We start from the raw sequence: 10,421 nt of genomic DNA on the forward strand, positions 1-10,421 counted from the left end.
CACACACACACACACACACACACACACACACACACACACACGGATATGTCTGCAGGACCTGATCAGACACACACACGCGAACACGTCTGCAGGACCTGAACACACACACACACACATAAACACGTCTGCAGGACCTGAACACAAACACACACAAAAAAACATGTCTGCAGGACCTGAATACACACACACACACACACACACACACACACACACACAAACACGTCTGCAGGACCTGAACACACACACACACATAAACACGTCTGCAGGACCTGAACACACACACACAAACATGTCTGCAGGACCTGAACACACACACACAAACAAACACGTCTGCGGGACCTGAAAACACACACACACATGAACACGTCTGCAGGACCTGAAAACACACACACACATGAACACATCTGTAGGACCTGAACACACACAAACTCAGTCTGTGGTTTCCATGTTGCTCCTCCAGGACCCTGGGCCCCTCCCCCCCTCCCCCATCCTGGGCCAGAAGCCGCTGCAGCTGCTGGAGATCAAAGCCAGGGGGCGCTTTGGCTGCGTGTGGAAGGCTCAGCTGCTCAGTGAATATGTGGCTGTCAAGATCTTCCCCATACAGGTCTGTACTGACTGTTTGTTACTGACTGTTTCTGGTACTGACTTTCTGTTACAGTAACTGTCTGTTCACATGTCAACACTCACCTGTCAGTAATGTGAGAAACAATTGATCATGTGACTGCAGCTGTCCATTCATACATGATGGACAGAGTCTAGGAGTTACTGATGTCATTAGACATTAACATCTGCACAAGAACATCAGTAGAGGAACATCTGTACAGGAACATTTACATTTACGACACGATCTACAGAGACTGAATATGAACACAGACCATGATTGGACAGATGTGATCTGGTCGTCATGATGATGTCAGGACGTAAAGTGACTCAGCTGTTTGTTCAGAAACACGTTAAACCAACAGATGGAGATTCATTATTCAGCTTTTATTTTGTTGAGTCACTTCACTTCCTCTCTGCCTGGTAGAGAAGGTTCTGTGGTCCAGACCTGGTTCCAGTTCAGAACCTCCCCCACTGCTGTGTGTGTGTTTAGACTTAAGGCTCGCAGCTTTAATCCCCCTGAGGCTGACTGTGTCCTCAGCCAATCAGCATCCAGTAAACCCAACATGACCTCAATCAAATACACTTGCTCACACACACACACACACACACACACTGTGGCATCAGTCAGATGAAGGTTGTGTTCATCAGTTGTGAGTCTTTGCTGCAACCACTGAGAATAAAAACAACACAACTACAAAACAAGGGAGTAAACAACACAACAATAACACTCTGCTCATGACCTCTGTGTCCAGGACAAACAGTCGTGGCAGAATGAGTTTGAGATCTACAACCTGAACGGGATGAGACACGAGAACCTGCTGCAATTCATTGGAGCCGAGAAGAGAGGAAGTAATGTGGATATGGAGCTATGGCTCATCACCGCCTTCCACGACAAGGTAACACTGACACACACGCACAGACACGCACACACACACACACACACACACAGCTGATCAAAGATGAGTCAGAAAACATTAAAACATTTTATTTTAAGTTTTAATTGTTTCATTATTATTATTATTATTATTTATTTATTATTAGATTAATATTTTATCTTTATAAAGCTCATGTATTAACTGATGTTGATTTGATCATTTAAAATAATGAAGAAACTAAAACATAAATATTTTTTAAAAACCTGAGACTTTCTGTGTTCAGGGTTCTCTAACAGATTACCTGAAGGCCAACGTTCTCTCCTGGTCTGAACTCTGTCTCATCGCTCAGTCCATGTCCCGAGGTCTTGCCTACCTGCACGAAGACATACCTGGACACAAGGATGGACACAAGCCTGCCATTGCACACAGGTACACACACACACACACACACACAGGTACAGGTACACAGGTGTCCAGAGAGCTGTCAGACAGGACGTGTCACTCTGTGTTTTTCAGGGACTTTAAGAGTAAGAACGTTCTGCTGAAGTCCAACCTGACCGCCTGCATCGCTGACTTTGGCCTTGCTCTCAGGTTTGAGGCGGGAAAATCTCCAGGAGACACCCATGGACAGGTGAGTTCACCTGGGAGGAACGCTGACGTCTTTGTCTCATCCCCCCTCCCAACTCCAGACCTTTGACCCAGGTGTGTCCCCGTCTGTCAGGTGGGGACCAGGAGGTACATGGCCCCGGAGGTCCTGGAGGGAGCCATCAACTTCCAGAGAGACGCCTTCCTGAGGATCGACATGTACGCTCTGGGTCTGGTGCTGTGGGAGCTCGCCTCACGCTGCAAAGCTGCTGACGGTAACAAGCACCAGCACTCTGTGTGTGTGTGTGTGTGTGTGTGTGTGTGTGTGTGTGTGTGCGCGCATGTGTGCGCGTGTGCTCGTGCATGTGTGAGCGCATGCATGTGTGACCCAGCTGAGGAGATGAAAACATGATCAATAGTCAGATGTGAACAGCAGAAACACTCAGTGAGTGTGATGAACAGAGAACAGGGCCACCTGGTGGTTGTTAGACTTCACTACACCACAACAGTGTCCACCACATTTACACCAGCTGCTGTCTGCTGGTGGAGAACCATCTCAGTCCCCCTTGTCTCTGGTCCAGGTCCAGTGGACGAGTACATGCTGCCATTTGAGGAGGAGGTGGGTCAGCATCCGTCTCTGGAGGACATGCAGGAGGTGGTGGTCCACAAGAAGCTGAGACCGCTGCTCAGAGAGTGCTGGCAGAAACACGCTGTGAGTCTGACTACATTACCCAGAATACACCAGCCTGTACTCAATACACTGTGTATACTGATGTGGACTACATTACCCATAATTCCCAGTATGTCTGATGTGGATTTGCTGGTCCCCCTTCAGGGTCTGGCCTTGCTCTGTGAGACCATAGAGGAGTGCTGGGACCACGAGGCCGAAGCTCGGCTGTCGGCCGGCTGCGTGGAGGAGCGGGTCGTGCAGATGCAGCGACAGACGAGCGTCACGGCGCCAGAGGAGATTGTCACGGTTGTCACCATGGTAACTAACGTGGACTACCCTCCTAAAGAGTCAAGTCTATGACGAGGCTCAGGACCAATCAGGACGGAGCAGGGACTCCCTCAGTGAACACTGTCTCTGATGGCGGACGTAGCCGGTCAGGTGACCTGCCGGCGGTCAGATGACCTCTGACTGCAGGTGAGTCTGGGACTGATAAGGACAACATGGCGGAGTTTCTCTCTCTCTGGTCAGTTCCTGTTTTTTACTGCAAAATAAAAGACTTTTTCTACGATAATGTGAGGATAATTTCAGAATAAAAGGGCGACTTGAGTTTTTATTCACATGCTGTTTGTTTCTCCGACGTGATGCCAATAAGAAACAGCTTCTGAATGTCTGTGTCACTGCTGTGTACATATACAGATTATTATTATATACATATATACAGAGTCTAATAATCAGGTTATTGATCACACATCAAACATACAGGAAGTTCCTTTTCTTTCTCTGACGTCTGGTTCTTTAACATCGGAGGAGAAGCTGAGTCAACGTGAACACTGATACAGACGATCAACAGTCACAACAGAGACACTGAGCTCCTATCAGAATCAATAATCAATAATCATCCATATATTCACCGACAATCCAAACATGATGTTAGTTTACAGTCTGTTCAGTCGTCCAGTTTCTCCTCATCAGAACCAATCGGGCTGCTGATCAATACACTGATAACTGATCAGCTGTTGAGGAGAGAAACCCCTGAGACAGTGAAACACTTCCTGTTTAGTTTGCAGTGAATATTGACAGCATGCCTTTATTTGTGTTTGACAGTTTTATTTTGAAATCTAGTTTTCTCCTCTTCCTTCCTGTCTGTGGTTCATTCAGATTCTGTGGAGCCTCAAAACTAACGAGGTTTGATTAAAGTTATTGACCAGAATATTATTTATTTATATAGAAGAATGAACATTACAGGAAACATGGGACTGGACTGAGACCTGGACTTCAGAGGGGGCTGTTCTCAGACCAGTCCAGGTCTCAGTCCAGGTCTTATAAAGAAAGTGAAGATGTGTCACTGAAATCAGATAAATCTTATTATTACTAATTATTGAACTAATTAATTTATTGATGAATAGTTCTTCCTTGCGTTGAGGCTCCAAATGTTTGGTGGATTTTTAATCCAGATCCAGAATCTGTGGGTTCTGAGATGATCCACCAACAGGGAGGCGTTCAGGGCCCTTTAGGAACTCTGAGCTCTGTAGTTCAGATGGACTGTGTTGACATAGACAGAGATCAGCTGTCTCCTAATCTAATACCTGACCCCAGACAGGAACCCCCCCCCCCCAGTTTGTACATATGAATGTTGTTTCAGACGTGATTTTAGCATGAGTTTGTTTTTTTATGGACAAGAAACAAAAACAGAGAAAAAGTTCTTTATAATGTTGAAAAGAAACACGTTTTATATGATGGTGATGATGATGATGATGATGATGATGATGATGATGATGATGATGATGTACGAATGAAAAACAATCTGGTTCATTAATATATGTTGAAGCTCCGAACAATAACTTTCTGGGCAGAAGGTGTGTGTGTGTGTGTGTGTGTGTGTGTGTGTGTGTGTGTGGTGGGGGGGGTGTCCGTCATTGATCAGTCATCGATCAGTTACTGAGACAGACAAAAAACTTTGACTAATTATTTAATTATCAGAATAATTTCAGATGAATTTTCTGATAATTGGTTAATTGATTAATGGATTAACTGTTGCAGCTGTAGTTTTTATGCACAGTTATTAAGCCTAGGTTGTGTCAGTAATAGCTGCAGCAATTAGTCGATCAATTGATCAACAGATTATTGATCATTATCCTGATAATTGATCTGATGATTTGCTGCTTTTTCTCCTCGATATTAAACAGAGTTTTCAGGTTCAGAATAATAGATGATTGATGAGCTGATAGATTGATGATAATAATCGGTGTGTGTGGTGACAGCTTACTGTGTAACATCACTGGTGTTCTCATTGTTTTTCTCCAGATTCATGAAGCAGTATCAGAACTCTGTGGTTCCTCAGTGGAGAACAGAGAACACTGATGAGATGTTCCATCAAACCTATTGATTATTAGAGTTAATCAGTGATCAGTTGAAGAGTGTGAACATGTGTAAAATCATTACAGGTCAGTCTGTCCAACAGCAGAAACACAGTAAAGACCAGTGGAACCAGTGATGGTTGCCACAGTGACACTGAGGCGTTTGTTAGATGCTGAGATGTTGAGGAAGACTATCTGCTCTTCATCACCTTTTATATTCAATGTGACAATTTTTTATTTATCCCCCCACATGTGTGAGAGCATCTGTCAGAGGCGACTGTTGAATATTGTACAGAAGAAAATAAAGTGCTCTGCTTTGGTTCTGTTGTTTAATTTAAGACAAAACAAAAACCTACAAACAAAGTAAATACAAATTCAGATTTCTCTTTTTTTTTTTAAATGCTTTATTATTCAAACCACTGTCTGTTTCATCTTATTAAAACAATTAAATAATGAAAATGGTGGAAACAATCAGAACTGCGATAAGATATATCATAAAAAAAATGAACAATACCTACAAGTAATGATCTCAGAACAGCTTCTGCCTCTTTAAGGATCTGATGCCCATTTCATTCATCATGTATTTTCCCGCCCTCTAGCTTGTCTCTGAAGCTTGTTTGACTTCCAGCTGTTTAATCGATAGTTTCTGTCATTTTCGCGGGTGTGACCAAGTCCCGTTCACAGAGGCTGGAGCTTGTCAAGTGGAGAGGACAACAGCTTTATTCGTAGGTTTGCGCACTGAGGATAATCCTGGATCTTTGACTGGTGATTAGCTTTGGCAAACTCTCGTTCACTTGGCTTCTACCGTTACGGATCAGTTGTGATATTGCAGCACAATACGCATGCGCAGACGTGTGTGGAAACGGAACTTCCGCATTAAGAGTTAGAGGTAGCAGCAGCAGCAGCAGCAAGTAAACGGCTAATGAAGCTGATTTATCCTCTCTGTGAGATCTGTTGTAAATTACAGACAGAATATTGTTACAAGAGTAGAGCAGATGCTTTCAGGAATAGATCGGTACGTAGGTCGTGTGCGTAGAGAGAGAGAGAGAGAGAGAGAGAGAGAGCGGTGAGGCTAGTGACCGGAGCAGAGCTAGCTAGCTAGTTAGCAGTGTAGCTGTGAGTACAGTGAGCTGTTTGTCTGTAAATAAATGCTGCGACTCCTTCAGACTGAACTTCCCGCCGAAGAGTCTGGACACTGAGAACCTTGTATTGACTCTAAGTTATTATAAAACTAAAGGAACGGTGCTACTCCAGGGAAACCAGACCAGTCTCAGCCTGTTTGAGAAGATGTTTCACCACCTGAAAACACAAATAGACACCAACAGATCCAGCTCAGCAATGGGCCCAGAAGACACCATCGACCCAACAGACACAGAGAAGTCAGAACAGAAAGGCCCTAACTGCAATCACCCCTCAACCCTGACTGATAAACTGAGAAAAAGCCTGTCTTCACTGGAACTGAAGAATCAAGGGTGGTGATGTCCACCCCCCTGCCCCGTACAGACACCCCACTTCATGTCATACATGACATTAACATGGAGATCACCCGGAACTGCTCCAGCCTCCCCAATGGCCACCTGGCACACATGCAGTAACACCATCAGCACCTGGCATTTATATGACGGGCTGCACCTCAACAGAGAGAAACACACCATCACAGCCCAGCCCTCGTCACCCTGCTCCACCCCACCATCCCCATCCACAGCCTCCTGCACCCCACACCCAGAGAGACCCCTCCTGTCAGCGGAGCTCCCATCCCTCAAGAGCAGATGACCTATGCTACTGCTCTGACCAGCCCAGCTCCTCAGCCTGCACCCCCACACCTCAGAGCTGGAGGAGTTCAAGCAGATGCTACACAACCTGTGCAGTGGACTACTAGTAAGCTAGATATAACATCAGTCATCCATCATATTGGTAGATAGGCAAATAGAATTTCATGTTCTTATATTAACATAGTGTGGTTCAATCTCAATTTTCCATTTTTTCCACATATTTATTTATTTGATTTATTTTTTAAATCTCTTACTGTTTTACAATTTAGACCATCTTTCATATTTAGATTAGATAATTAATATAATCAATATCAATATATTTCACTGTAATAGGTTCTTCAAGCATAAGCTGTTGGAATATACAAGTCTTTACTCCTCAGTCTTTGGTCTGAAGAGTAAAACCTCTGATTTTGTAAATAGTATAAATAATTATAGCATCCCCAGAAAGATGATGGTCGGACTCTTTGACTGATGTTTCATGAATTTATTAGAATCCATTCCACACCGTAAGAGCTGAGGGAAACACACAATAAACAATTAATGGAATATACATTCACCAGGATACCTCTATCAAAGAAAAATAACAAACCATGAAATGAAACTTTAATCACATTCATACCTTGTTCACTCACCGACTGAGGTGCTAAATCCTCATAGTGTGGACATCTTCACAGTAGATAGTCGTCAGTTATGAGGAGCAAAATTACCTAAGACGAGTCTTTATGCACTTTAAGACCAAAGTTGTCATAATAAAACAATTGCAACTGCCTTTACCACGTTATGTTAAGACATTTATCTTTGTGCGAAAAGCTTCTCCTTCCTGTGACCAACATGTCTGGGCAGACTGCATATAACCGAAGCACCTATCTAGGCAAGTTGTTGACTTCCGCTAATGGAGTTTCAAAATAAAAGCTCAATTTTCACAAATAAAATCTCTGTTTTACATGCAAACAAGAAAACCATATTGTAATAAACTAAAACATGTGCAAATGTGTGCAGTGCTTACAAATACAAAATAAAACTAATGAAACTAAAATACAGGGTCATTTACAATAATAATGATATCATAGTCTTATCAGAAACATGGTGTGAAGCTGATGTACCCACACACTGCCCTCCGAACTACAGAGAGATTATTGCCCCTTCCCAGAAATGATCTACTGTGAGTCAAGGCAGAGACTCAGGAGGACTCATTATATGGTACAAATCAAATTTACACAATTCACTACAAATTCTCAAAATCTGAAAAAAAACTACATTTGGCTGAAAATAAAAAGAGATCTTATCTCTACACAGAAGGATATATATATATGTGCTGTTTACATTCCCCCATTTGAGTCCCCTTACTTCTCTGATGACATATTTCCCTGCCTTGAGTCACACATATTTCATTACCAGGGGCAGGGAAATATAATAATCTGTGGTGATTTTAACACCCGCACTGGTGCACAACCTGAAGTAGTAGTCAAGGAGACAGTTTTATCACCCAGCAAGCTCCTACTGTTCACCTACACCTGCGTCCTAGAAACAACTTTGACACTGTGATGAACAGTGATGGGAGGGAGCTGTTACAACTCCGTAGAAGCCTCAGTCTGTATATTATCAATGGCCAGGTAAGAGGGGACTCTTTGGGAAGGTTCACTTATTGTTCAACTCGTGGCAACAGCACTTTAGATTAGTTGATCACAGACATGGACCCCTTCTCTTTCACTACATTCAAGGTCAAGCCCCAAACCCCTTTATCAGACCACAACCAATTCACCCTCTTCCTCAAACACAACAATATCACACACTACAAAACCCAGCAAGCTGTTTAACATACCCAGGACATTGAGATGGACCAGAGACAGCACTGAGCAACACCAAGAGGCAAGCAATAGTGAGGAGATTCAATTATTACTAGAAGACTTAATAGAATACCCCTAACCTCCCTCTACTGAAGGCATATGTGAGGCTGTCCAAAATATAAATTACATCTTCAAGAAAACAGCAAATAAAGCTAAACTGAAAAAAAAAGAACTGCTGATTTGACAAAGAATGTCAAAACCTGAAAAAACAAGTTATAAAATGATCTAACCTGAAACACAGAGATCCTACAAACCATCATATATGCCTTGAGTATTGTGAGGCACTTAAGACATAAAAATACAATCAGAATCAAAAAGATAAAACATACTGAGAAACAGTTATGCCTACTTGAAGAGAGTATAGAGTCCAACTCCTTCTGGCTCCAGTGAAACTCTATCTGTCAGTCTGAGTCCCAGGAGCTGGTCATACAGGATGGAGACATATGGACGCAACATTTTCACACCTTATTTGAGCCAACACCACCAGGAACTGACTTAGAAACCAAACAAATACTTGAAAAACTACTAAATATGGAATTGATATTCAAAGCCAACCACAACCCCCTAGATTTCCCCGTTATTATGAATGAAGAATAAGAAAACTGAAGACCCAGCAAAAAAGCATGCGGGCCTGATGGGATTCTAAATGAAATGCTGAAACACAGCACAGAAAAATTCCAATTGGCTATTCTAAAATTATTCAACCTAATTCTGAGTGTGGGATATTTTTCCTCAGAGTTGGAATAATGGTCTTATTACACCTGTATTTAAAAGTGGAGACAGAGATATGTGTCAGCTGTAAGGACAAGCTGCTCTGCAGCATCATCAGCTCCCGTGTAGGTGAGTTCCTCAATGAACACAATGTCCTGCATAAAAGTCAGATTGGATTCGTGCCTAACCATCGCACATCGGACCATAGCTTCAGCCTCATGTGCACCAAAATAAGAATAAAATATATTCATGTTTTGTAGATTTTTAAAAAGACCTTTGGTTGTATTTGGCATGAAGGACTCTTTCATCGACTATTAGAGAGTGGCGTAGGAGGTAAAACCTATGATCTAATTAAATCAATGTATTTGAATAACAGATGTGCAATTAAAGTTGGAAACAAAAGAACCACTAACTTCAAAGATCAGAGTCCCCTCTGCCAGCTGCTGCTTAAGCTCCGCCCACACACACCGAAAACAATCTGGCCCAACCAAATCATCTCAAAACAAAGAGAAAATTATATCAAATATTGGAATGAAACCAAAGCACAAAGTAAATTAGAATTCTATTTGACCCTGAACAGAGAGTACATGGCGGCAGAGACCTGACCACCGTGACTGAAAACTAAGGAAAACGTTGACAATGTACAGACTGAGTGAACACAGCCTGGCATAGACACAGGCCGTCACAGCCAGAACAGGCTCCTTTAATTAATAATTAAAGATTAATTATACATTTAATGTTCCAGTTTTAAGAGAAGGGTTCCTTGCTGTTGTTCTTTGGTAAAAACATAAAACTCTGCTCCATAAATTTAATGTCACATTCTTAAGTTTCAGTGACATCATGAGCAGCATGCCAACGAACAACCAATCAGGGACCACTAAACATGAGACCACCTGGTCAGCCACTAACCATCTGACCTGTGAACCCACCTTATCCCAGACAGAGATAGAGAGACAACCCCCCTCTTCCCTCAGTGGCTCAGAGTTGAAGGAAGTAAAACC

General features: G+C 42.7%; 1 protein-coding gene across 1 annotated transcript in view; it reads left to right on the forward strand.

Moving 5' to 3' along the window:
* LOC111230419 (activin receptor type-2A-like) overlaps positions 1 to 4,338 on the forward strand; it is a 19,641-nt gene extending 15,303 nt beyond the window's left edge. The window contains exons 5-11 of the mRNA XM_022757159.1: positions 461 to 604; positions 1,356 to 1,499; positions 1,762 to 1,907; positions 1,995 to 2,109; positions 2,200 to 2,338; positions 2,645 to 2,775; positions 2,899 to 4,338. Coding sequence (XP_022612880.1) covers positions 461 to 604; positions 1,356 to 1,499; positions 1,762 to 1,907; positions 1,995 to 2,109; positions 2,200 to 2,338; positions 2,645 to 2,775; positions 2,899 to 3,093 — 1,014 coding nt within the window. The 3' untranslated portion in view covers positions 3,094 to 4,338. The remainder of the gene's footprint in view (positions 1 to 460; positions 605 to 1,355; positions 1,500 to 1,761; positions 1,908 to 1,994; positions 2,110 to 2,199; positions 2,339 to 2,644; positions 2,776 to 2,898) is intronic.
* The last annotated feature ends 6,083 nt before the right edge of the window (positions 4,339 to 10,421 follow it).

This window comes from Seriola dumerili, unplaced genomic scaffold (assembly GCF_002260705.1).
Source record: "Seriola dumerili isolate Sdu_G_001 unplaced genomic scaffold, Sdu_1.0 BDQW01000266.1, whole genome shotgun sequence".
Classification (NCBI taxonomy): Eukaryota; Metazoa; Chordata; class Actinopteri; order Carangiformes; family Carangidae; genus Seriola; species Seriola dumerili.